The sequence below is a fragment of the Tachysurus vachellii genome, chromosome 6 (assembly GCF_030014155.1).
Source record: "Tachysurus vachellii isolate PV-2020 chromosome 6, HZAU_Pvac_v1, whole genome shotgun sequence".
Classification (NCBI taxonomy): Eukaryota; Metazoa; Chordata; class Actinopteri; order Siluriformes; family Bagridae; genus Tachysurus; species Tachysurus vachellii.
Window position 1 is genome coordinate 4,089,803 of NC_083465.1, and position 27,989 is coordinate 4,117,791.

At 41.1% G+C, this 27,989-nt stretch overlaps 1 protein-coding gene across 1 annotated transcript in view; it reads right to left on the minus strand.

Annotated features, from left to right (window-relative positions):
* Positions 1-27,989, minus strand: part of LOC132846967 (MAM domain-containing glycosylphosphatidylinositol anchor protein 1) — a 187,379-nt gene that overhangs the window by 127,331 nt on the left and 32,059 nt on the right. Inside the window, exon 3 of the mRNA XM_060871801.1 lies at positions 15,281-15,420. Coding sequence (XP_060727784.1) covers positions 15,281-15,420 — 140 coding nt within the window. The remainder of the gene's footprint in view (positions 1-15,280; positions 15,421-27,989) is intronic.

A 27,989-nucleotide genomic window follows, 5' to 3' on the forward strand; every position in this document is an offset into this window, starting at 1 on the left:
ACATTTTAGAGGTAGAAGAAAGGGTCAGGAACATTAGCCCGAATGCAGAGAGTGAAAGACGATAAAGGGATATGAGTAGGGATGATTTTCAGAAGCCGAAAGAGAATAACACTCTAACTCACAAAATAACGAAGTGGCTTTGAACAAAGGTGTTAACTTGCACAACCTCTTATGGTTATTGAGCCTTTATACTACCACACTTCCCCACTGGATTAGAATTATTACCATTTAGCAAGCAGTGTATCTATAAAACATAACATATACAGTAGCTCCAAAAGCCAAGTCGTTTACCAGGAATTGTTTGGAGTTTATCATCTATCTAAAACTGAAGTGCTCGTTTAATTAATTCAGGAACCTGGAACACATGTACCTGGTCACTTCATGTGTTTTCTGTGATCCGATAGCTATCCGGTCGTAAAAAGACCAGGTCTAAATGCCCTCCGAAACATTTTCGAGGCGGATATAAATCCGATCGTTCAAACCACTTCAGGAGGTGGTCTGGGACGCGTTTCAGATGAAACTGGACAGGTGTAAATGAATGTGGTTGTTCAAGCCACATACGTCAGCGCTTTACTCCTCCCAAACGGAAGTACGTCAGTCGCTAGTGCTGGCTCTGATCTTTCACCCAGGTGTCTCGTTGGGTCTTAAAATGCACTGCGAAAATGCAGCAAACAGTAAATGCTGTTTTTTGTAGCCTAACCGTCGTAACGAGTTTTTTCATCTTCTTTTTGATTGCATTCTGAAAACCGCATACACCAAAGCGTGTTCCATTTCAATTACCCCGGAAATGAGGTAAAATATATTTGCGTTTTGGGCGGGAGTAGAAAGATCGGATCGATATCCGATTCGCATTTATGTGGCCTAATGTAAATGGAACAGTTTTAACAAATCAGATATGGGATCAGAGAAAACACATGAAGTGACCAGGTGTAAAAAGGCCCTTAGATGTTGTATAAAGACTCAGCTGTTCAGACATCTAGGGAAATTTCATTCTACCACCTACAGTAGGTGACAGAACAGAGAAGAGATGATGGGACCAGTCGAGCAGTGCTGGAGGATCACGAGTGCAGTACGGGGTATGATCAATGCTCAGAAGGCGGTAAGTGCTGGTCTGGTTTTTGTCTTTGTATCCAAGCATCTGTGTTTTAAATCTGATGTGGACAGCTACCAGAAACTTAAAGGGATGGTGTTGGAAATCACAAGATTGAAAACAAGCCAGCTGTTTAAAATTCAGAAATTCCCACAAACATCGAAACGTGGATGTTCGTGTGTGTTCCGTTTAGTTACAATTTGAAGTTTACATTTACAGCATTTAGCAGAGACTCTTATCCAGAGTGACTTACTTTGTCTTATTTCATTTTATACTGTACACCTGAGCAATTGAGGGTTAAGGGCCTTGCTCAGGGCAGTGAGCCTCCTGCAGTGGCAACTTGGTGGACCTGGGATTCTATATAAATTGGGATTCCTAGTGTGGTCTATATAAGGATACTATATGGTCAAATACAACCAGATAACTGGGAGATTCTAGTTTTAACAGGAAGTCTATCGGTACTTGAGTGCAAAACAGTTCATGGCAATGCAGTCCAAAGCAATCTCCATGGTTTCTAAAAGGTGCCATCAACAGCAATGCCATGAATCTTCATGTGGAGCCATCCTCAGCAGCAGCAAGCAGCCATGAGGTGATGAGAACTGCAAACTGAAGCCAGGCATCAGGATGGATCAGGCAGGTCCAGAGACAAGAAATGGACAGGATCATTTGTACCTAGTGGTACATATACAGTACATTTCAGGGACATACTGTCTGAGATGACTTCCGACATTTCAGAATGTGTGGTAAGACACATAACAGTAAAGACAAAGGACAGTATACTATTACATAGGCACAGATGCAAGATCAATGGTCAATCAGAAATAATGAAAGCTAAATTATCAGCAGCATCCTGATGATGACGATGCCAATATTGATCGCAGTACTGATGTAACTCTAGAAGAATTGATCCTGAGCCAGTTTTGGATGTCCTGTAAGGTTGACATGGAAAGATTTGCTGTGATCAAGTGCACATTACAGGCAATCCAAATCCATCTCTTGCAAATGTTCAATCCTTCTAAGCTAACATTATTCATACGTTATTAGATCTACCTAAACTGAAAAGGTCCAGAGGTTTTCATCACATCAGTATGATTGTCTCTCCAGGGAAACCACTGGTTTTAAACATCCTAGTTATTTTCTTTCAGGGGGGAAGTCTGGTAGCACAGTGGGGAGTGTTGCCACCTCACAGCTCCAGGGTCCACAGTTTTGCCTGTCCTGTTTTCTGAAAATGCTGACAGACTGCTTACTCTAAATTGCCATTAGGAGTGAAAGAGTGTCTGGATTCCAATTCAAGTTGTATACCAATCCCATGCCCAGTGGTGCCAGGATAGGCTTCAGATCTACTGCAACCCAACCTACTTGGTCCCACTTGTGCCACCAGAACTATTTTAAAACATTAAGGCATGGACTTCACAAAACCTCTAAAAGGTATGCTGTGATATCTGGCAGCAAGACTTTAGCAGCAGATCCTTTAGGTCCTATAAGTAATGAGGCCATCCTTAAAAATATTTTGGTTTGCAGTAACAGTTAAAAAAAAAAATAAAGGGTCGGTAGGTAGGTCTATAATTTTTTTTTCAAGTTTCAATGTAATTTTGGTGACGGTGATTACGTAGGTATGTATTTAAACAAATTAGCATATCGTGACGTCACTGACTGGGTCTTCAACCCGTGCCTTCGGGCGCATCGTCGCAAACCTTATTTTGACGCAGGCTATATAGACCACAAACAGATTTGTTTGAACGGTGACCGCGAACATTTTGTTTACTGCAGCCGCAGCCATCATTACCAAGCGCGAATCGTTGGCTCTGACAGTGAATGAGAGTATGAGACGAAGCGAACGCACAGGCCATAGTGTGACATCCGTTAACCAATAGTGTGAACATAGATGATGTCACGGGTTTTTATTTAAAAGAAAGAACGTAGCCTTCGTTTGTATGTAGGCCTGGGCAATTTATATATTTACAATACTTACTAAAATATAATTAATATTATTTTATTGCTTTTGTATTAGTTGTTTAAAGAGTAAAAAAAATAATAAATTGGTCGGTCTTAACGCAAATTTACAACCGGCAAGTCGGTCGGACTTAAAGCAAAAAAATATAGAAATTTGAGTCGGTCCTAAATTGACAGGGTCGGTCGGGTTACGGCAAACAAGAATATTTTTAAGGATGGCCTGAGGTGGGGCCTTCATGGATCTGATGTGTTAGTCTAGCCTTCCATGTATACCCAAAAAAATCCCACTGCCTTTGCCGGCTTGCCTTTATCACATAGTACATCCTGATGTCATCTATTTGAGCTACTATAGGCTTCAGGTCGGCTCAAACAAGTCTGGTCAATTTCCTCTGATCTTTCTCATCAACAAGGTGTTTCAGCCTGCCGACACTTTTTTTTTTTTTCCTTTTTCACACCATTCTGTGTAAACTTTAGAAAATGATGTCTCAGATCGGCAGTTTCCGAAATGCTCAAAACAGCCCATTGAGTACCAAAATCCATGCACTGGGTAAAGTCACAGTGATTATAATCTTTCCCCCATTATGATAACATTAGTGAATTACTCTGTACATTAACTAAAGCTCTTGTAATGACATTGTGTTTCTGCTACATAATTAAACAGAGTGGAATGAATGAACAGTATATATATATATATATATATATACATACATAAAATTACATTCTCTCGTCCCACTCCAATGTCACGAGAGACACTGTATTGTTTTTTGCAAACTCATAGCCCTGCTTCTGAACTCCACTTTTTTGTGAGTAAAATAATCTAAGTGTTTTGTAAGAGAGAGACGTGTAAGGTCATTTGGAGGACCCGGACCACATTGTGCATGTATAGCTCCAGGGCATGAGCTGATTCTGTCTATCCTATAGCATTTCTGCCTTATTGACTCAGCCAGCTAAATGCACAGCCTTTAGTAACACAATAGCAGCCTAAATGGTTTTTTTCAGAAAGTGATCCTGCACCCTCTATTATTAATTCATACTGCTGGTCATTGCAACCTTGGGACCTCTAAAGGGGGGGGGGGGTTGGGAGACGGACTAGAGAAGAGCATGGATGAGAGATAGAGTGGAGGAGTTGTTTAAAAAAAGTGGGGGGGAGGGAGATTGGAGGAAAAAAGAAAGGATGGTGCAGGTTAGGTTTCCGTCCTTGGGAAAGTGCAGCCTGGGGGATCGATAGAGAAGCCAAAGCAAGGAAGATCAGGTGGCATTGCAGCTTCGCCACCTTTCAGCTGAGACATAAACAAGGTCACACAGTGACCCCCTGAGAGAGAGAAATGATGAACAATTTGAGAAAAGAAGATTGTGCATGTTAACAGAGAGAAATTTAGGAGGCTGTACAGCTTGTAAGAGAAAAGGAGATGGAAAGCTTTGTAGGTGTAGCACTTCTACCTCTGGGACATCCACTGGCGGATGTGTTTTTCAGGAAATGAACAGAATATCAATGCCTTAACATACACACTCCACACTCGCAAACATTTTGGCCATTATTCTTCAAAGTTTGTATAGAAATGAGTGCAGATTTGAGTGCAATGATTTGAACGCAACTGATAAATCAGCCTCAGCTCCATGGAGGCAAAGTCCCACCTACTAAACCCCTTATTTACGTGCATACGACTTACCGTCACTTACCGTCATTCATTCATTCATTCATTCATCTTCTACCGCTTATCCGAACTACCTCAGGTCACGGGGAGCCTGTGCCTATCTCGGGTGTCATCGGGCATCAAGGCAGGATACACCCTGGAGTGCCAACCCATCGCAGGGCACACACACACACTCTCATTCACTCAGGCACTCACACACTACGGACAATTTTCCAGAAATGCCAATCAACCTACCATGCATGTCTTTGGACCGGGGGAGGAAACCGGAGTACCCGGAGGAAACCCCCGAGGCACGGGGAGAACATGCAAACTCCACACACACAAGGTGGAGGCGGGAATCGAACCCCGACCCTGGAGGTGTGAGGCGAACGTGCTAACCACTAAGCCACCGTGCCCCCCCCCCCCACTTATGCTCATGTACATCAAATTTACATAAAACATGCGTTTGTTAATGCTAATTTTGAGGTAAAACAGTTAGCAGAGAAAGAAAGCTGTCCAAACCAGAGAGGGCAAAAAAATAAAAACATGAATAAATAAATAAACTTCACCGAGTTCAAGGTGCTAGGTTTTTACTGCAAATAAAAAGACTGTTATGAAAGTGTGCTTTGCTTTTTATAAAGCTCCTTTAGGTAGAAAACTGAACCATCTGCAGGTCTATACATGAACTCTATCTATTTTAGAGCTCATATAGATCAGATTCAACTGAAGTCAGATATATTTAAAGCATTACTTATATCCACAGGCGAACACTAACAAACGAATAAATCTTCACTTCATACAAAAAACACCAAGGAGCAGATCAGCAAAGTAAAGAAAACAACATCTGGTACATTTTTTGAGTGATATGAACTTCCAAACACATAAGACTATCTATAAACGTCTTTAAAAAAAAAATACCCTCTCTAACCAAGACTTTTTCAAGATTCACTTTTTAAGACGGCTTAAAAAGTACGACTGTTACCTGAGGTCTAATGAGCAAATAAACGTCCACATATCCGAGTCAGTGACTTACATGGTTACAGTGACACCCAAAAAATTTGAATATACAGTATAAGCATGGAATAGTTCAAATGGATTAAAAAATGGTTTCTAACTAAAAGTTTATTCAAGTCTTACAGCTTGTTCATAGTCAAAATTCAAACCGTCTTTTTTTTTAATCGAAAATGCTTAATAATACTAAATAAACACAATTCAAGGACACATGTCGCACGCCAACCTCATTCTGGTCTTAAATTCTTACTGATTCCTCAACGTTTCATTAATAGATGTGTTTCAGTTATTGAGATAATCAACCATGATCCTGTAAATGAGATCTTCTAATTAAAACAATGCTCATTTTGAATTTCCCAAAAACGCACTTTGGTCAACCCAGAGGGTGTTCGCTGCAATTGTGCTACTAATACGCTTTTAGTTACTACCTAGCAACCGAGCTTACAGAGTAAACAACATGGAACAAGTATTTAATACAATTGTACAGAAGCCCTTGTTTTCCGCATGTGAACGTTCTCCAGAATTAAAAACCATACTGTGTGACGTCCACAAAATAACTGCAGCATCTTGCTACAAAAGGAACTGGATTTTGGGATTTAAGCAGCAGGTAAACTTTTACCTCAGTCACTACACAGAGCAGTGGGTGTGGTCATTCAAATGAGTTTTTCTGATCTCTTACACTGTAAGGAGTTTGTGGCTAAGGGGCTTTTTATACCTGGTCACTTCATGCGTTTTCTGTGATCCGATAGCTATCCGGTCGTAAAAAGACCAGGTCTAAATGCCCTCCGAAAAGTTTTCAAGACGGATATAAAAAACGATCGTTTAAACCACTTCAGGAGGTGGTCTGGGACGCATTTCAGATGAAACTGGACAGGTGTAAATGAATGTGGTTGTTCAAGCCAAATACTGTACGTCAACGCTATACTCCTCCCAAACGGAAGTACGTCACTCGCGAGTGACTCACGAGTCGTGAATCGCGCCAGAAACAAATAACTTGGACGACACGCAGGGCTGGGTTTTTTTGTAACATAACCGTCGTAACGAGTTTTTTCGTCTTCTTTTTGATTGCATTCTGAAAACCGCATACACCAAACGTGTTCCATTTCAATTACCCCGGAAACGAGGTAAAATATATTTGCGTTTTGGGCGGGAGTAGAAAGATCGGATCGATATCCGATTCGCCGAGACGCATTTATGTGGCCTAATGTAAATGGAACAGTTTTAACAAATCAGACAGCTATCGGATCAGAGAAAACACATGAAGTGACCAGGTGTAAAAAGGCCCTCAGAGGCACATGACAGCAACCGACATAAAACCTGAGCTAAAAAACCTTATGGTGGAACATACAAAGTTGATCCAAAGTAAGTAGGTTACTTACTTCGGTGTCAATACGCTTGTAATCGCACTCGACTTGATGCATCCCAATCCAGAATAAGCATTCGCTAGACTCCCTTCCCAAAAGCCATATGAAGCTGCGAGTACTCCATAGAGATAAAACTACAGCTTGTCTGTAGAGGCCCAATTCTTCCTCTGATATCCACCAGAATAAATGCAGCTTAACATCTCTTGGGGTGCAAGTCGGCTAAAAACACAGCTCTTCCAAAAAATCTTACACACCTCGGTAAGCTCTGTGGCTGCAACACTGACGTATTTTTTTCTGCCAGAGTTTCAGTGTAAATAGCCAGCGATGAGACTTACTGAAGGCAAGCAGGAAGTCCTGAGATGCCTGAACACTTCACACACTTCCTTAAAACTTTGATCGCCATTCTAAAGAAGAAGAAGGAGCCTTTATTTATCACATGAGTGAAATTTGGTTCATTTCCCATCATAGGAAGTCAGAGTGCAGGGTCAGCAATGAGCCAGTGAGAAGGTTAAGGGCCTCGCTTAAGGGTCCAACAGTGACAGCTTAGCACTAAGGGTAGAATCCCCAACCTTCCAGTGTGGTAGACTAGTGGTTAAGCTGTTGGACTACTGACTGGAAGGCCATGAGTTCAAATCCCAGGAACACCAAGCTGGGCCCCTGAGCAAGGCCCTTAACCCTCAATTGCTCAGTTGTATAAATTGCAATAATTGTAAGTCACTCTGGATTAAGGGTGTCTGCTAAATGCCGTAAATGTAAACTTCTGGACTACCGCCATGTGATATAAGACTCAGCAATGTCAATACCACGGACTTGATATTGAAAATGTGCTACGTTTTAAAATAACTTTCTCTGTATTACCAGTTTTAAGTGTAAAAACAATTTTAGTGTGGTCTTAGACTTCTGCACCTTTTGTACAGGAAGTGAGATACTGACACTGTAAAGGCGAGGTGCAAATTAGGTGTTGGTGTTAACCGGTGTAGTCAGGTACATCCTGTAAAGAGTGCTGCAGCTTATGTTAGAATTTATGTATCAGGGGAAGACGGAGGTGGAAGTGCTAGACTGGGGCTGTTGTTTACGAGTCTGTTAGCCTGGGCTCTGAAGTCTGGGAAAACTGTAGCATAGCATGGCTGCCAGAACACCCAAACACTAGGACAGTCTGTCACAAACATTGTCTGGATGTTATGTTCTGGCTATGAAGCTCCCAGTACCATTTAACCAGATTTCATGAGTGTGAACAGTGAGTGGGCAGGATTGGAGAGATCTCTGATGACACTGTTGGCCCATCTGCACAAAATATAAAGAACATGAGAACAAATCACTGGTTCCTGTTCACTTTTTCAAATATTTATTATTCATATTAAATGAATAATTTGGTAATATTTTAAGAAGCTGCACGTTGATTGATTGGCTGATTTGTTGGAGGGAGTGCAGAGTCGAAGGGAGTCTACCATTTTGATTCGTCTCTAGTTCTGTATGAACTACAACTCTTTCAATCCAATCTTCAGGAGCGATGGTAAACTATCAGTCTTGATAAAGGATTGGATAAATCCTCGATCAAACTCATTCTCTGTAAAACAACCATTTATTACGAAGGCTCACACCCCAAATTGGATTGTCCCGTCAGTCAAACACGGCGAGCAAGAAAGGACAGACAGGGAACAGGAGAGAAAATTGCCTTCTTAAACAGTTCCCTCTGGACTTTTTAATTCCGCCGCTTCTATTGGCTGAGCCAAGTGTCAATCAATCATCTATTAGTTATTTGGTCAATTCCGTAGCGAGCGATCCAAAAACCGTTTCGAAACATTTCCAAGTTTTTCGAAAGCAATCAGCGAGCTTGGAATAAATCACCATAGCTGTGACTTGAACACTTTAGACTCTTGCAGATCAGTGTGCAGAACCTCAGCTCTCCCTTTAGGATGCAGTTACACCTCCATACACAGGCATGACACATCCAGGACTTCCTCCATCCTCCATCTACTTCTTAATATTCTACTTCTACATCTCTGTTGTTTTTTTTTTAATCAAACCAAATAAAGACAAGTGGGTCACCTAATTCCACTCCTGACTGTGCCACAGTAAACACTCTGTGTGTGTACATAATATTGTATTTAATGCATGCCCTTGGGTAATCGTTTACACATCGGAGCCAGAGCTCCTTGATGACCCATTTGCAGTCTGTGCCAAAATCCTGAAAGAGGGTCAGTATGGCCTGGTTCCAAATGCAATTCTTCCCCTGCTCTCTTCCTGCATCCAAGTGCATAGGCATAGAGATATGCTTATTAGTCATCTTGTGTGTGTGGATTTTCCATCCCTTGTTCCCTTAAGGACCATGAAAAAAAAATCTATAATGCACATCCTGGAAAATAAAAATGTAAACAATTTAAACCAGTGGGTTACAGAAATATAAGAAATACATAGATGGCTGGTTATGGCTTTTACAGCTGTAATTTACTTTGAACACACACTAAGAGAGACAAGTGTGTGTCTAAACCTCTGTATTACAGTTAGAGATGTAAATAGCTTCCATTTGCCAAAGCAGTCAATATTGTCTTGTTATGTCATGTCTGTGGTTTTTTTGTTTTTATTTTATCAATACTACTGAGCCTGTAACGTTCATAAACAACACTTCAAGGGTTCGGAGAAATCGCAGTAAATCCCAGTAATTAGACGTATCGCACCAAAGACGTGTCCCCAGATTTACGTTCAGTTTGAAAACAAATTGCTGCCGGAATCGCGTCAGTGAAGCATTTTCTCAGCCGTCGTTAAAGCAGATTGCTTATGATAATCAGATTTCTGTAATAACAACTCAGTTTATTAGCTCAGGATTAAGCTTTAGCTTTCTGATAGAGATAGAAATGACTTACTGACGAAAGGAAGGATATAGTAACTGAAACATTCGCTCTTTTATGACCGTGCTGAGCAGAAATGCATCTCAGAATGGGCAAAAGAAAGAGTTTGAAATACATATTAACAAAAATAAATAAATGGCAATCGATTTAAAGTTAAAACTAGATTTGTAAAGTTCGTCACGACAAACTTTGATGTTGGCTTAACGAGGCAAGTATTCACAAAGTCCGGTGCTTTTTGGAGGCGAGTGGACATAAGGGTCAGTGTTACTTTTGGAGGCAAGTGGACAGAAAGCTAGGGTGCAAAAACATTTGGAGGCAAGTGGAGACGAGCATGTGACATCATCCGAATACTCTTGAGGAAGTTCTTCTCATTGGGCTGAGTGTTTTGATATGTCACATATTCATGTTGTGCTAATTTTTTATTTTCACGTGACATCACGTGACGTCATCAGAATACCCGGAGAGGCAGTTCCCCTCATTGTGTTGAGTGTTTTGATATATCACATGCCCATGTTGTGCAAAATGATTTATTTTCACGTGACATCACATGACATCACGTGACGTCATCAGAATACACGTGAGGAAGTTCCCCTCATTGTTCGGAGTGTTTTGATATGTCACATGTCCATGTTGTACAAAGTTTTTTGATTTTGCATATATTGGGGGCGGGGCTGCGGCACAACCGGAAGGCCAGTCGGTACACCAATGTAAAAGTTTGTTCAGAGTATCACCCTAAAGGAGCTGGCTGAGTTTGGTGTAGATAGTTCGAAAGGTTGCCGAGTTATAAACCTCCAAAGTTTATAATGGGAGTCTATGGGAAAAAAGGCCATTTTGAGACCCGGTATCGGAAGTACCGGTACTCAGATCGCGTAGAAAAGTAATAGCAACAAACTTCAGACCAGGGTCTACAACATATCCGAATTTGGTGCATGTGGCTCGAAAGCCCTAGGCCGCATTAAATTTTATAGATTTTTGTCTAAGCTTAAATAGGAAAACAGAATGTTGGCTTCTACAAAGCTACATAATAAGCCGCTATAAAAACTACTAGAACGCTGTAAATACTGTGTGTATAAATCTACTGTAATACAGCTGTAGGACTGATCGCATTCATTTTAGTTACTATATCTAATCCCTTCAGGATGGTTGGCAGGATGGAGGTTACTGTGGTGGCCAAATTTTCTTGATTTTGCAATAGAATTTTGTTTTTTGTTTTGTTTTGCACCTTCCTTTAGCGGAAGACTATTTATTTATTTATTTATTTATTTATTTTGTATTTCTTACCAGAGACTAAAAAATGGAATTTGTGCCCATTTTGTTGTGTACAACATGAAATTGCTAATGTCACATTCCAGAGTGGTGGTTAATAAGAAGCTCATATGGAAGGAGACAGGATTTTTGGATTTAATAAGTATTTCTGCTTTTCCCTAGCCTACTATGGGCAATATATCCGTTCAAAGAAACGTTCAAAGAAAAAAAAGTTTTTCTTTACCCAAACTTTCCATCTTCAAAGTAAATGGTGATATCACACTAATTGCTGCTCTCCGAGACGCCCCAAGCATTTGTTCATAAGAACATAAAATTCTGTGTAATGTTACCCAAAGAGAGGTACAAACATCTCCCATTGAACCCGGCATCCTGACTAGTTTTATATCAGACTTGCGGCGGTAAAAGAATCCATTTGTTTATACGCATTGAATATTCGTACATCCCGTAAGTCGATTTTCATTCCGTCAGCACAGTGAAACGCAGGTGTACCGGTACAAAGGATTCAACTACAACCGTGTACTACGTGTAATTACTTTCTATCGAAGCCGAAAAGCTATATTAGAAACTGAAGAGGGCTTGGGCTCCGAATCCGAAGGACCAAATCTGCAGAAATTCTGCAGTAAGTACGTTTATGTAATAATTTCTACGATCGCAAAATCCTGGAAGTAAGCTTATTATAATGGACTAGTTACAGTAAAGTGTTGCCGATATTCCTGCTACTATATTACTGTAGGGGAAAATCTAAAATCTAAAATCTTCATCTTAACCATCACTGTCACTTGAAATCTGTGTTAATTCGCTAAACTTCTTAAAATCCTGCTACTGGAATAAAAACTTGAATAAAGCGCTGTGAGGCTGTGACACCTCTCACTATACGATGATCAATCTAAAAATGTTAGGTTTAAGAAAAGAAAGATTCTTCGCAGAGAACAAAATATATGATTGAACCCGACATTCAGTCTTAAAAATATAAACACTGCTATCTAAATGCTGAACCGTGAAAGTTCTTTGCTCTGGGCCACGGTTGCTCTGATATCACATGTAATGTTGTTATTATAGTTTTACATTCAGAGTTATTATTATTATTCTACGTAGCGAGTAAACTGGTCCCTGGAGGCTACGGAAAATTGGTGCGGTAATTCCCTCGCCTTTTTTTTTTTTTTTTTGCACTGAATATTTCCCCAGGTTCTTGCGTATTCTTAATTTACCTGTGAGTGGCTGGGACAAAAAATATCTAGATAGAGAGCGGATAAGATTTGGTCTGGCAATCTGGCTTTGTGCCATATGGATGCAAAAAAAAATGTAATAAATGAATGGATTTGCATGTGTGGGGGTGTGCAACTGAGGCAGACAGAGAAGGAGATCGAGAGAAGAGAGAGAGAACGATGAATAAAGGGAGTATGAAAGTGTGCAAATTAATGATGGCAGCTTGTCAATAACAGCTGTCTTTTTTTTTGTTTGTTTTTTTTTTTTGGTGAGATGTGCTTTATCCAGCAGCTTTGGAACTTTAGGTCTACTAAACTGCAAGAAAACGGAGGATACTCGATTCGCGTTACCATTACCATAACTTTTTGTCAGATGAACCCTTTTAAGTACTACTTTAAATACCCCTTTATACTTTGGTCACTTCATGTGTTTTCTCTGATCTGATAGCTATCTGATTTGTTAAAACTGTTCCATTTACATTAGGCCACATAAATGCGTCTCGGCGAATCGGATATCGATCCGATCTTTCTACTCCCGCCCAAAACGCAAATATATTTTACCTCATTTCCGGGGTAATTGGAATGGAACACGCTTTGGTGTATGCGGTTTTCAGAACGCAGTCAAAAAGAAGACGTAAAAACTTGTTACGACGGTTATGCTACAAAAAAATAGCATTTACATTTATTTGTTTCTGGCGCGATGCACGACTCGTGAGTCACCTGCGAGTGACGTACCTCCGTTCGGGAGGAGTATAGCGCTGACGTATGTGGCTTGAACAACCACATTCATTTACACCTGTCCAGTTTCGAAAACGTTTCGGAGGGCATTTAGACCTGGTCTTTTTACCATCGGATAGCTATCGGATCACAGAAAACGCATGAAGTGACCAGGTGTAAAAAGCCCCCTTGAGACTTGCTTTTAAGTGAAACCTTTGTATTAAATGGCTACTCAAAGCTGCAAGAAGCGATTAGGGGCCCAAACACTTTTACTGAGCACTAAGAACTTGCTTCCAAGGAGATACACTAAATCTTATGCCAATATTTCAAACCATTGTTGAGATATTACCACATTTCCTGTTTTGGGTAGCTTTCTGAAGGTGCGAATAAAATCAAAAGATGACATTGTTTAATGTATGTGCCAATAATTCTAATTACATACAGTTTGGGGGAAAAAAATCAATCAAAATCAATCAAAATCCAATGATGTGGTAAGGCAAGTAATGTGTCGATGTAATAGACATGATACAGAAACGTATATTACACTTGATTTTCTTAAGCTTGAATATGAATGAGGAAATTATTCAAAAGTTTTTTTTTCAAACAGATTCCTGGGCTGCATTATCAGATGTGTTCTACAAAACCCTGAGATGTAGCAGACAATGGCAGTGTTGATGATCACTCGCATTCAAAAAGGTATCCGTATATTTTCTTGTAGTAAAAGTTGTTCTTTTTCACATACTGGATGGTTGGTGTTTTCTGAAATGGGGGAAAAAGCAGGTTTATAAACCTGTAAACATCCAGTCACCTTAGTATAGGCATTTTCCCCGGGTGTTTGTGTTGTATACAGTATAATGCTAAAAAACATGGTAGAAAGCTGCAAGCACACACGGTCTGACAGTCTCTCCCGATCTCTCTAGTCTGCATTAAGTTACTGGAGGCTTTTCTTTCACTCTCCCTTTATTCCTTCTACGTTCTCGCCTTATACAGAAAAGCAAGAGAACAACGCTGTTTCTTTGATTCACCCTCAGATCATTTCTGCTCTAAATCTTCCTGGAGTAAACACACTCACAGTAGTATCTCCCAGCCAAATCTTTCTAACACACACACGCACACACACACACAGTTTTATAAGACATCCAGTTGCTCGAACACAAGAATTGTGAAAATTTAATTCCCATTAGTATATTGTCATGACTTAAAAAAATAACCCTGTCTCTCAGTCCACCATGTTTTCTCTAAGTGCAAACCCGTGCTGTAACTGCAATTAATTAACAAACAAACAAACAAATAAATAAATAAATACAATTTCATGGAAAACTCTGTGTCGAGGCAGGTTCAGCACTGAGTACGTGCCATGTACTTTTAGTGGCGTACTGCTGAGATTGTAGCATTGTTGTTGAACCCTCAGTGCTGGGTAAATAAATAAATAAATAAACAAATAAATAACATGGCCGGGGGAATAAGAGCACTGTCATACCCATTTCAAGGTCCCTGTGCACACCGGCTCCACAGAAGCAGCAGCCTGTGGCCGTGTTACTCGGTAGGTTAGTCACGATGCAGGTTCCAGCATGCCACTGGCATGTGCTCACTTCATCACCTGAAAAAACTTCCTAACACTCCTACTATTCATTCTCCTCTTCTTCCATCTCTTCCCCGGTGTGTCGCAGATGAACCCTGGAGAGCTTGGATATGGCACACACGTGTTTGCTGGGGCTGCAAAGTAAAAAAGTGGACTGCAAGCCAATGGACAGCAAAAGGGTCAGGTCTTCTAGGAATCAACAGTAGGGGGTATACCCTCCAGCTGTACCCAAGCCGTGATCCACCAAGGTTTGGCTCAAAACGTAGCATTGGAAAGTGAATATAGGGGCCAAAAGCATCAAGCGAAGGTACTGGTTAGACTTTGGTCATTTTGGAAGCAGTTTTCCCAGGATTTAGTCACCAAAGAGTAGACTTACGACTAGATGGACTTGACAAGTAGGGCAAAATATGGCTTCTGCAGGTTTGGCCTGGTGTATCACATAAGTATGACTATGTAGGTGCTTCCAACAGGGTGACAGAACCTTTTCTTTTGTCTCTACTCAAGCTTAGAGTAACCTTCACCTTAATGTCTTGAAGAACCCAGTCAACCAGGTTGTTGCAATTGACAGTTAACGTGTAAAGTCGTTGATCCTTATGTGCGTGTGTGTACCTGTGGCCGTGGATGCCCTTTAACCAGGCACTGTAGCACAAGTGTGTCGCCTTCACGGATGGTGTAGATCCTCTCGCTGATGTTATCCTCCTTCACCACACACGCCTGGCCAGAGTGAACAATCTGGGCATTGGCAGGAGCTGCGAGAGAGAGAGAGAGAGAGAGAGAGAGAGAGAGAGAGAGAGAGAGAGAGAGAGAGAGAGAGAGAGAGAGATTAGAAAGACCACTGGTACAAAACCACACAAGGTTAAACCTATGAGTGTTTTCAAAGCTCTTACTGGGTCCACTGTAATGATGCTGATAGAAAGCTCTCATAACCACACGTCACGAAATTCCAGCCTTCTTAAATGTTACTCTCAAGGAACAGAGTGATCAGTGATCCTGTTAACAACCTTGTTGCTTGTTTCACACAAAATGAGGTATGAAAACCTTACACATAAGGAGGTATGAGATGTTATACAAGCGTAAATGTTTCTCCAAGACCAAAAGCTCTCTTAATACTGTACGTTACACAAAAATGCCCATGGGCTCAACAACTGTAGTTCCTATTTGCAATTAGATCCTATTTAGTGTCTGGACACAAAAACTTGAATACATTTAACTCTCATTAAATGTTTATAGAGAAAGTACAAAGCAAAATAAAGCTTGAAAGGAAATCAGAGAAATCTCATAGATATTTTGCTTTGCTAAGCTAAATACAAGTACAAACCCAAGCACGTAACATACAGTATAACAACAAATGTTCACCCTGATTAGTATGTTCTGTTCATCTGTGCTCAACTAGTTTAGTTAGTTAGACTAGTACTGCACAAGTGATTTGTCATTTGTAAGCCAGGGTTACACAAACACCCATATGGAAAGTAGAACTTCAGAGCTTTTGAGCTCTTCAAGGCTGAAAATGAGGCAGTGCTCCTTTATTCTCTACAATAAATTGGAGGGTGGTCTGATTATGTGGCACTAATTAATTACCGCCATTACTAGCAAAATGAGGCCTGCGTTACCTCTAACGCTTTATTGATGACTGGCAGAGTACAATGGATTTTTCTCACTCGCTCAAAATCCTGAAGTCAGCACTTATACAGAAATTCCTGCAGCCCTCCCTGCGTATTCTACACAAATATGGTAAGAAAGCAACTGCACGGTGCTTTGATTTAACTGTAAATTTAATGAATTGTATTTTTTCAGAAAGGTGACCAACTGTGTTAATACAAGTTCCAGAAAAATACTCTGCTATTTTCTCATACGACATGTCATATTAACATCAACCTGAAATGTCAGTTTGAGGCAAACTGTATTGTTAATATTAAAGTAAACAACAATGTCATTTAATATAAATGTATTTGGACATTTTATAATATTACAATATAATAATATTTTATAATATTACAATATACACTCACCAGCCACTTTATTAGGTACACCTGTCCAACTGCTCGTTAACGCAAATTTCTAATCAGCCAATCACATGGCAGCAAGTCAATGCATTTAGGCATGTAGACATGGTCAAGACGATCTGCTGCAGTTCAAACCGAGCGTCAGAATGGGGAAGGAAAGTGATTTAAGTGACTTTGAAAGTGGCATGGTTGTTGGTGCCAGACGGGCTGGTCTGAGTATTTCAGAAACTGCTGATCTACTGGGATTTTCATGCACAACCATCTCTAGGGTTTACAGAGAATGGTCCGAAAAAGAGAAAATATCCAGTGAGCGGCAGTTCTGTGGGCGCAAATGCCTTGTTGATGCCAGAGGTCAGAGGAGAATGGCCAGACTGGTTCGAGCTGATAGAAAGGCAACAGTAATTCAAATAACCACTCGTTACAACCGAAGGTATGCAGATGAGCATCTCTGAACACACAACACGTCGAACCTTGAGGCGGATGGGCTACAGCAGCAGAAGACCACACCGGTACTAGTAAGGTGTACCTAATAAAGTGGCCGGTGAGTATATATATATATTTATAAGTACAAAGTGGTGAGGAAAAACTCCCTTAGATGGAAGAGAAAGAAACCTTGAGAGGAAACAGACTCAAATGGGAACCTCATCCTCATTTGGGTGACACTGGAGGGTGCGATTATAAAACATATATAGTCTGGCAATCGTGTATTGACGAGGAGGTCATTGTCTATAAAGACCACATGGAGTTGGCATCTGCTCTTTGAAAGTTCGAGATCCTCATGAACACAACTGGAGCTGGTACATCTCTAGATGCCTCAGGATCCTCACAAGGTTGGCCTCATCTCAATGAAGGTCTGAAATCTTCATAAAGTGGTACACATCTGGAGCTGATACAATATCTGGATGCCTCGAGATGGGTAGAAAAAAAAGAAGCTAGTGGATAGAAATTAGCCAGAAGCTGTGATATTAGCCAGAACTGGATAATAATGTGCAATTAGAGCACAAGGGTATGGGATATATTATGTGTATACCTGGCTAAAGACATATTTCTTTCAACTACATTTAAACTGGTAGAGTGTGTCTGAGCCACGAACACTGTCAGGAAGGATATTGCAAAGTTTAGGAGCAAAATACAAAAACACTCAACCCCATTAGTAGACTTTGATATTCTGGGAATTTCCAGAAGTCCTGAGTTTTGTGATCGTAAAAAGAGCGTGACAGATTGTAGCGTGTTGGAAGACATGGTTAGATACGTGGGAGCCGAACCATTTAGAGCCTTGTACGTAAGTAGCAGAAGGTTGTAATCTATTCTAAAATGAACAGATAGCCAGTGTAGGGGTAATAAAATTGGGGTTATATGAACAAAACAACACTGTGCTGTGCTGAAGGTTGCTTATTAAAAACTGTAGCATAAAATCAGTAGCAAAATAGTTGATCTTGGAATTTCTTTCAGTTTATTAACTCGCCCAAGAGTTCCTCTTAGCTGTTAATGGGTGAAAAGGGTTGAGGAAGAAGATATCACTCAGTGGTGAGATAGGTGTTTTCTGCGAATACAGCCTGCAGATGGGAAGAGACTTCTTGGCTTTGTTTGTGCGTCTGTGTGCGTGAGAGAGTCTCAAGGGCAAGGTATGTGAGTGAGTGAGTGAGTGAGTGAGTGAGTGAGTGAGTGAGAGAGTGAGTGAGTGTATAAAGAATATCTGATTCTCTGTAGCACTAATCAGAACTAGAGGTTTAACCCAAAAACTCATTCAGCTCCAACCTGTTCTGTGGTATTCTGTGAAAACATCATCATATCATTATAAAAGGATTTTCTCAGCGTATTACACAGGCACAAAAGACATGAACACCCTAGTCTAAGATAAAAAAAAAGGATACTGCCTCTGTCTCCCATCATAAGCGTTTGATTTTCTCAATGGAGATTATTGCGATGAGTTATTGCGTTATTCGTATTTATCAACGCTGACAATAATTATCGACGTTGTGTTTTTAATTACTGACTGCGTCTGCACGGACCATTTAACATGAACGATACGGAGACTGCGAAAACGATGAGATTACGTTTATGCAAATGAGGAGACGTGAAGCAACATTGGCTCTTGCTAATTGGAATGGCTTAGTATTATTAAATCTCAACGATTTTTCACCTCGCAAAACTCAAATCGCTCTCGGCTGGTCTCTAGACTGAGAGGGGCTCGGGTTCCTATTGTATAAAGAAGCATCGAATTCATTCATTCATTCATTCATTCATCTTCTACAGCTTATCCGAACTACCTCGGGTCACGGGGAGCCTGTGCATATCTCAGGCGTCATCGGGCATCAAGGCAGGATACACCCTGGACGGAGTGCCAACCCATCGCAGGGCACACACACACTCATTCACTCACGCAATCACACACTACGGACAATTTTCCAGAGATGCCAATCAACCTACCATGCATGTCTTTGGACCGGGGGAGGAAACCAGAGTACCCGGAGGAAACCCCCGAGGCACGGGGAGAACATGCAAACTCCACACACACAAAGTGTAGGCGGGAATCGAACCCCCAACCCTGGAGGTGTGAGGCGAACGTGTTAACCACTAAGCCACCATGCCCCCCTGCATTGAATTCACAGCACATCAAATTTTCTCACGAAAAAGAAATTCTGAAAGTAAACACTTTGTATAGATTGGATCCATGCATCGCATCACTGTCTTCTATTGCTGGAACGAATTGAAAAATATTTCCTCTTTGTGTTTGGTGCTTTTTGTCTTTCAGTTCGGGTGCATTATCTGTAGTTTGGGACGTTTTTACCTAAACACACAAAATAACGAGCTGAAAAACAGGACGGAGTCAACACAAATACATTAACAAAAATGTGACTTACTGAGCCTTAAAGTCACAACATTTACATTTACAGCATTTGTATTATCCCCTTATCCAGAGCGATTGTACTCAACGTGCTATGAATAGACAGAACACTGAGTCACTAGGTTACAGACTTAGAACACCCTCAACATTAAACTCTGTTCAGGGCTTTTTTTTTTTATATACACATAAAACAAACAGAAAAAAAGGTGCTAGTTCAAGTGTTTCAGGTAAAGCGAGGTCTTCACCCGTTGTTAGAAGACCTGTTGCTGTTTAGACATCTATGGGAATTTCATTCCACCACCTCGGTTCCAGAACAGAAAAAAGTCTCGCTGTATACCTGCTTCTTACCCTGAGAGATGGTGGGACCAGTGGAACAGTGCTGTTAGAACTAGACAGCTAATTGTACTAGATAGCTGGCAATTTGTTTAATCTAATCTCCGTCTTTTAAAGTTGAAAGAAAATTAGGTTTTAACATAAGAAGTGTCTCATAATTAGGACTTTTTAAAAAATATAGCAACGTCCAAAACACACTCATATTTACATATTTTTTGTTTTATATATTCATATTGTATTTATTTCCTACATGACTCATCACCTCTGGTGGATTTTTGGTTTGGCATTTAAATAGCGTTTTCTCTTAATACTTCATCAATAACCCTGAATTTGATCTTAAACAAATCAGTATTTGGGATTTTAATAAATCCCACAGTACTTTCTGGTAAATTCTGTCCATATACTAGCCATAGTTCATTCATTAACCCGTCTATATCTTAAGCAACAACCGGTAAGACATTCATTCATTCATTTTCTACCGCTTATCCGAACTACCTCGGGTCACGGGGAGCCTGTGCCCATCTCAGGCGTCATCGGGCATCAAGGCAGGATACACCCTGGACGGAGTGCCAACCCATCACAGGGCACACACACACACACTCTCATTCACTCACGCACTCACACACTACGGACAATTTTCCAGAGATGCCAATCAACCTACCATGCATGTCTTTGGACCGGGGGAGGAAACCGGAGTACCCAGAGGAAACCCCCGAGGCACGGGGAGAACATGCAAACTCCACACACACAAGGCGGAGGCGGGAATCCAACCCCCAACCCTGAAGGTGTGAGGCAAACGTGCTAACCACTAAGCCGCCGTGCCCCCCTGGTAAGACATAATTACGATTATTATTGTTATTATTATAGTGTTTTAGTTTTTCATTCATCGTTTGAGTTGGTTCGAATCGCTAGCCTCATAGCCTGATCTCATCTCCACAGCTGAGCTTGGTCAAGGATGCATATGAATGAAGAAATTTCATAATGAGATTTTTTTTTAATAATGGTATTTGATAACAAAATGGTTTTAATCCTGGTATTCATAAAATGAACATGTACCTTAATAATATCTGAATAATCCTCAGGATTCGACCTCTAATTTCAGAGTCGGAGCTCAATGAATCTTGTAGTTATTATGAGTAGAGTGTGAATGAGCAGTGTGTGTGTGTGTGTGTGTGTGTGTGTGTATTCATCCTTAGGGCAGCTTGCACCTCATTTGCATGATGAATAATGACTATTTCCCAGTGTGTTACAACTCCAGCCAGCAAAGAACGCCCTCCATATATCTTTCTTTCTCTCTCTCCCTCTTCACTCATCCTCGCTGTTCATCCAGCCATCTATCTAAGTCTGAAAATAAACACAGCTAACACTCTCTCCCTTGCTCTCTCTCTCTCTCTCTCTCTCTCCAAGTTATCACAGCCAGTCCAGTCACAGTTCACCAGAGTGAAACCAGGACGTCAAGGAGGCGCGAAAGAAGAGAAACAAAATGGAGAGCTAAAGAGAAAGCTGTACTGTAAACTGAAACTGATTTGGCACACTGGGATGTTTAAACATTCGAGAAAAATCAAAACAGCCAAACTGACTTCTAGTGGTGGTTTAATCAGATGTTCTACAGAAAACAAGCAAATAAACGAATCTGAAGTCTGGCAAAACAGGCAAAAGTGATAAAATATGTGACTTGCGAGACGTTTTAAGTGTCCGCACTCTGATATCCACCCAGAATGCGCAACAAGAAAGGAGCTCCACCTGCACCTGGCTCCTCTGGGGATCACTGCGCTCTGGGTCATACTTTTCTCATCGTCTTTTCTGGAGCATCCTACCGTCCTCTTTCCTCGCTTTATCTCCGTCACCTCTATCTGTCTCCCATTTCCCTGACCTCCTTGGTGCCTTGGCATAAATCTTGAAGTAAAGTACTAAGGAGCCAAACACACTGTTTCACTTCAGATAAACTTAGCCCGTGTTGCAAAGCCACAGAAACGAGACAAAGACAGAGACTGGGTTATATGAAACCAGGACAATCATAAAAATCAATTCAGAACATATCCATTTGGCCCTGGATGACCAGATTTACAGATTAATGTTGGTGAGTTGAAGGGTTTAATCGAGTCGGTATAATTTGCAGGACCCAGAGAAGCCACAGGGGCAGAGATTTTTTACTTTGATGTGGACAAGGGCGGATATGGAGATATCACAGGAACTCACAGGACAAAGAAAGGCCACGGTGATTAATATGGGAGCGTACTGAAGGGTTGCTTAAGCGGTGCTGTGTGACGCATTTAACACGTTTGTTCGTACGTCTTTGATAACCGCTTTACTCTTGTTAGGACTGGCGTGAAGTTTGTTAGAAAATATCACAAGCAGATACAAACAAAACTACAAACTGCAGACAGGGTATGGGTTTCTGCTACACGTGGGGGCAGGAAGGTCAATGTTGCTACCTTAGAAGGGTGGAATTGGTCAGAATTCCTTAAGAAGAGGGTTGGATTGGTCAAATGTTTGAAGGTGAGGGCAGGTGTAGTCAGATTACCTACTGAGTGGGATTAGTCAAACTTTCTGTAGGAGCAGGTAGGACTGTGGAACTGGTCAAACTTGTCACTTAAGCAGGGTGGACAAAGGATTCCTTTGGGAAAGGGTGGGGTTGGTCAAATTTGTTGCAGGAGAGGGCAGGATTAGATGAATTACCTACAGGAAAGAGTGGGATTAGTCAAACTTTATGTAGGAGCGGGTAGGACTGGTCAGAAGGGAGGGTGGGGTTGGTCAAACTTGCTACTTAAGGAGGGTGGGGTTCATCAAACTTGCTACTTAAGGAGGGTGGGGTTGGTCAAACTTGCTACTTAAGAAGGGTGGGGTTCATCAAACTTGCTACTTAAGGAGGGTGGGGTTGGTCAAACTTGCTACTTAAGCAGGGTGGGGTTGGTCAAACTTGCTACTTAAGGAGGGTGGGGTTGGTCAAACTTGCTACTTAAGCAGGGTGGGGTTGGTCAAACTTGCTACTTAAGGAGGGTGGGGTTCATCAAACTTGCTACTTAAGGAGGGTGGGGTTGGTCAAACTTGCTACTTAAGCAGGGTGGGGTTGGTCAAACTTGCTACTTAAGGAGGGTGGGGTTGGTCAAACTTGCTACTTAAGCAGGGTGGGCTTGGTCAAACCTGCTACTTAAGGAGGGTGGGGTTCATCAAACTTGCTACTTAAGGAGGGTGGGGTTGGTCAAACTTGCTACTTAAGCAGGGTGGGGTTGGTCAAACTTGCTACTTAAGGAGGGTGGGGTTGGTCAAACTTGCTACTTAAGCAGGGTGGGGTTGGACAAACTTGCTACTTAAGGAGGGTGGGGTTGGTCAAACTTGCTACGGGTGGGGCAGGATTGGTCAGAATTCTTACATAAAACAGGGTTTTGTCAAACATTTGACAGAACATGATGGAATTGGTCAGATTTCCTCAGGAAAAGAGTAGGATTGATTAAATGTTGAGCAAGTGGGATTGGCCAGAACTCCTTCAGAAGAAGGTGGTGTTAGTGAGTGGTGCAGAAGTGAGATCTTGAGTTTGAGGTCATTTGTGTCCAGAAGTCCAAAAGAGCAAAACTGGCCATACTCTCTGGTGAAATGGGATTAATACTCTCTCTCCTGCCATTTATAGTGACACTAGCCAATCATGGGCTTCTGAAAGCTAATGCATGCAAAGAAAAAGGACAAAAAAAAAAATCATCTGAATGTGCTGTGCTTTATAACAAAAATAAAAAGTGAAGCTAGTAGCATGAAAGTTATGTGTGCGGTGGGTATTTAACAGTCATGTTGACCAGAGTGAAATTCATCACTGTTAAAGTATTAGCAAGACACCATGCCTGCTAAGCAACTAGTACAAGTACTACTACGAGAAACTGCTATTTTGGTGTTTCTAAATCACAGTTGTTTTTATTCCGCACGGATGTTAAACGGTTCAGAGAACGCTTACATTGGATAGAGTGGAGTGTAATTCAGAAAAATCACCCAAACATACATTAGGTGCTTCTGGAGATGCTGAAGGACTGAAGGCAGTTTTGCTGAGTCGATACCTTTCACTATGACTCAATACAGATCGGCTGTCAGACGAACACCGCTATTGGCATTAAACGGCCGAGTCAGTGACAGGCATCAACTCCACTTAGGGATGCTCACTCTGACAGCTTCAGCTGCTGCTGCCTAGTCCAAGACAACTTCATGTGTGTGCATGTGGGAGTATTAAGGGCGGCTTTCCAAGAGCTGCACAGCGTCCATCAGTTATGCATAAGAGGACTCACAGAGGACTACACTAATTGATCCAATAGCAGACATTAGTCATTAAGACATGGCAACAATTAAAACTGGTTGTTATGGCATGCACAAGGCCACCCATCAACACATTGCTTATCTCATGGAAGAATTATTTTACGGTTAAAATTGGGGGTTCAAGGCAAGTGCTGGAGTTTCACGGCAAGTGGTCTAACTGCTCGTGAAATGCAAGAAAAACCTCCAGCTAAAGAACTCCTTGAAATTACCCATCTCCAAATGCAAGGAACTTTCCTGGCATAAATATCGACTTAACATTTAGACGCAAGTTAACAACTTACAGAAAGGAAAGAGATGTGATTTCTGTTAACACGCGTGTAAGAATGACAGATAAGGTCAGGTGCCTCATCAGACGCGCTCATGCATACAGAAACGTAGCAGCTCTCTCTGAATTGATGTTAAAATTAAGAGCTCAAAAATTAAGAGCTTTTTTTTCCAGCTGTCCTTATCTCATCATTTCCCAAGAGTCGTTATCTATTCGTATGCTGCTGTCTTTCTCGGCGTCTCACACGTTTCCTAGGTGGAACTTAGAAAAACAACTGGATTCTGGATAGTTTCAACAAAAATAACAGTATTGAACATGGAGGTAGAGAAAAAGACACAGATAACCAAGTCAGATAAGAATCGCTCAAACAACATTAGATTTCTTTCTAAGTAGAAATAGCTGCTGCTATTAGATTAAGTGTTCGTTCCTGTGTTATTTTCAGGTGCTGTAGAATATCATCGCTGTCGGGCGGAATCCTCGTATCTCCAAAACCATTATTGTTCAGGAAATTTAAAAAACGCTGTATTTTTTTGAGTTATTAAACATTGTATCGTTAAAGTTGTTATTATACCATACTGTATATTGCTATCATATACTGTTGTGTACCAACATTAACACAACATTTTCCCAAAGTCACGTTTTATCGGAGATACAAGCTTTATGACTTGGGAGCAGTGAGATACGAGATTATGCTGTCATTGATAAGAACGGTACGGACACAGACGTCGCTGCTGCCAGCAGTGTTCAATAAAGTCTGCGGTCACGTTGAGCCTTTTGACAAGTGACAGGGCTTCAATAGTTAACCAAAGCTAATGACTGTAGTTACATACATCTTCCTAAACTAGAAATATGCCGCGAAGCTCTCCCGCGGAGTGAAGAAGAGGTGGAGTTACGAGATTTCTCAGACAGTTGAAGTGTCCAATGGAGTTAAGAGATTTGCGCTCAAGCTATTTTCAAGACTTTAGATTGGTTAATAACTTGTAAAAATAACAGACCCACGTGGGGACTGACCAATAGCATCGATATGTGAAAAAATAGGAAATTGACCAAATTTGGACATACGAGGTTTCCGCACGACAGCGACGATATACAGTATGGATACTGGTCGGATGGTTGTTCTATGTAGCACCATGGTCCTGTAGAACCTTGTCTCATTTCACTATGTACTGTGTCAGCTATGCTGTATACGGTTGAAATGACAATAAAAGCTTCTTGACGTGACTCGAAATGAATAAATGTGAATTTCTTGTGTGGCAATTCATGAAAAGAATGACGCCGCTTACGCACACGTGGGCTCGTCTTCTGTATACGAGTATACGAGCGTATGTCATGATGAATAAATGTGGAGTTTAAAGGAGTTTAACAGATAAGAAGAAGAAAATGGCATTAGGTGTAATCTCGGAGTAAACGTCGCAAAATGAAAAGCGATCCTTCTTTCCTCCACCCTTCTTTCGTTTCACAGAAACATAAGCGAGGTCATTCGTGTAGCATTGCGTGATAGTTATCATGAGGCAGGGCCAAGTCAAGGTCACAGGAGATATATGGATTTAATTAAAAGACAAAATTACGCTAGAATGTCACCAGAAGCCTAGTGTCAGACAGCAACATATGGAAAGTGACCAGTCATTTCCTGTGGGCAAAATAACTGAGATTTTCTCAGTATAAATAAACACAAAACACACACACACACACCCCTCGGTTAGGACACGGTCATGCTTCAATCCTTACAATGTTAAACTTTGTTTTTAATTTACAAAATAAAGAAATAAATCGTTAAATAAAAAGTATGCTGTTACTAGCATAAGAAGAAAATAAGAGGCACAAATGCTTTGTTATTCTCTTGCTTTGCTGAGGGGATCAACAATTTTAATCCAAGTTTAATCAGACAGAAAACATGCACATGTTAACTTCACTGCACAAACATGACCATTTAATCAGAAAATAATACACAACTAAACACACACACACAATGACAACAACAACAATGCAGTCTGGTGGCCAAGTTTCAAACAGGCAGTTAGTAGGCAGGATGAGGGTGAGTGGATCAGGATGAGCCTGTCCAAACACCACAGAGAGTACAGCCAAATCAGCCCCAAGGACAGAATGTGTGTGTGTATGTGTGTGAGTGTGTGTGTGTGTGTGTGTGTGTGTGAGAGAGAGAGAGAGAGAGAGACAGAGAGAGAGGGCGAGAGAGCGAGAGAGAGAGAAAGAAAGAAACAGATCTGGTTGTCAAAAAGATAAAAACAGATAAAGACAGGGAGTTAGTGACCGAGTCAGTGAGCAAGCTACACAGAGGGAGAGAGACAGAGTGAGACAGAGGGACAGACAGACACAGAAGGTTGGTGAGTAAGTGATCAAGTAAGAGAGACAGACAGAAAGAGTGAGTATGAGAGAGTGAGACACTGCACTAGCGCCAGAGACTGACTAAGCAATGAACGAGTGAGACGGAAAGATAGACTGACACAGAATAAGTGAGGGAGAAAGAGAGACAGAGAGTCATGTGTCATGTGGTACAGAAGACTCGCTTGACCTCTTAACCCAACGTAGCGTCCGTATGTAAGGGATACTTGCACATTTTTTTCATTCGGCTCAATATAACATGCTTTTGATATCTTCCATCGTCTCATCTGCAGCAGCTCGAGTGATGGTAGAACATCACATCCTGGGGAAAAAAGCCTTCACTGAAAGGCATCTGTGTAACAAATGTACAAACAACTTTATCGCTCTTGCACTGACATTTATTACCATAACTACCCAAATTACCCCTCCAACCGTCAACAAGTCATTGCCTTTCTTTTCTCTTGTCATTTATCAGCTAGAGTCTCGTCCGTGTATTACGCTCGTTTAAAACGTTACGCATCTGAAAGAGGCAATTCCGCTTTAAGGATTGTTCGCCAAGGGCAAATTAGTATGAAAGCGAAAGCTACGGTCTTACAGTGCCAAGGGCAAAATCTCTCACTTCTTCTCCTTTTGTTACGCCTCTCTCTCTTTTCCCAGGTGGTCCATCTCAAAGCTGCAGGACCTCCTAGAGGATTGAAACACTACTCTTCTTACAAAGGCATGAAAGCTGGAAAGTTCGAAACTTTGATCCACAGCAACACTTAGTCAGTTGTTTTGAGGTTATTTTTTTTACCTTTTTCAGCACTTTTTCAGCACAGTACAAATACAGTCTCTATCGTACTATAGCTACCTCATGCTTGCTTGTGAAGACACGTCAAACCAGACATGCACATCTTTTTCACACTGATGCTTATCTGCAATACCTGGTGCAAAAACCTTGTTGGGATCCTCCAACCAGGACAATATTAATCCAAGACTCAAAGGCACATACTCTGGATGATATCATGCACCAAAAAAGTAGCTATTGCAAATATCACTACATCGTAACTACATCAATAAAGCTCCGAGTTATTACTATTTTTTTTAACCCTTATTTTTCATTTGTACAAAACGTGTAAACGCTCTTCTCTGTTTTGATAACGACAAGACGGCGCATGAGCCTAGCTGCCGTTATAAGATTCGGTATCAGACTCATTGCAAACTCACTTGATTAAAAGCTTGCTAGGTTTCTAG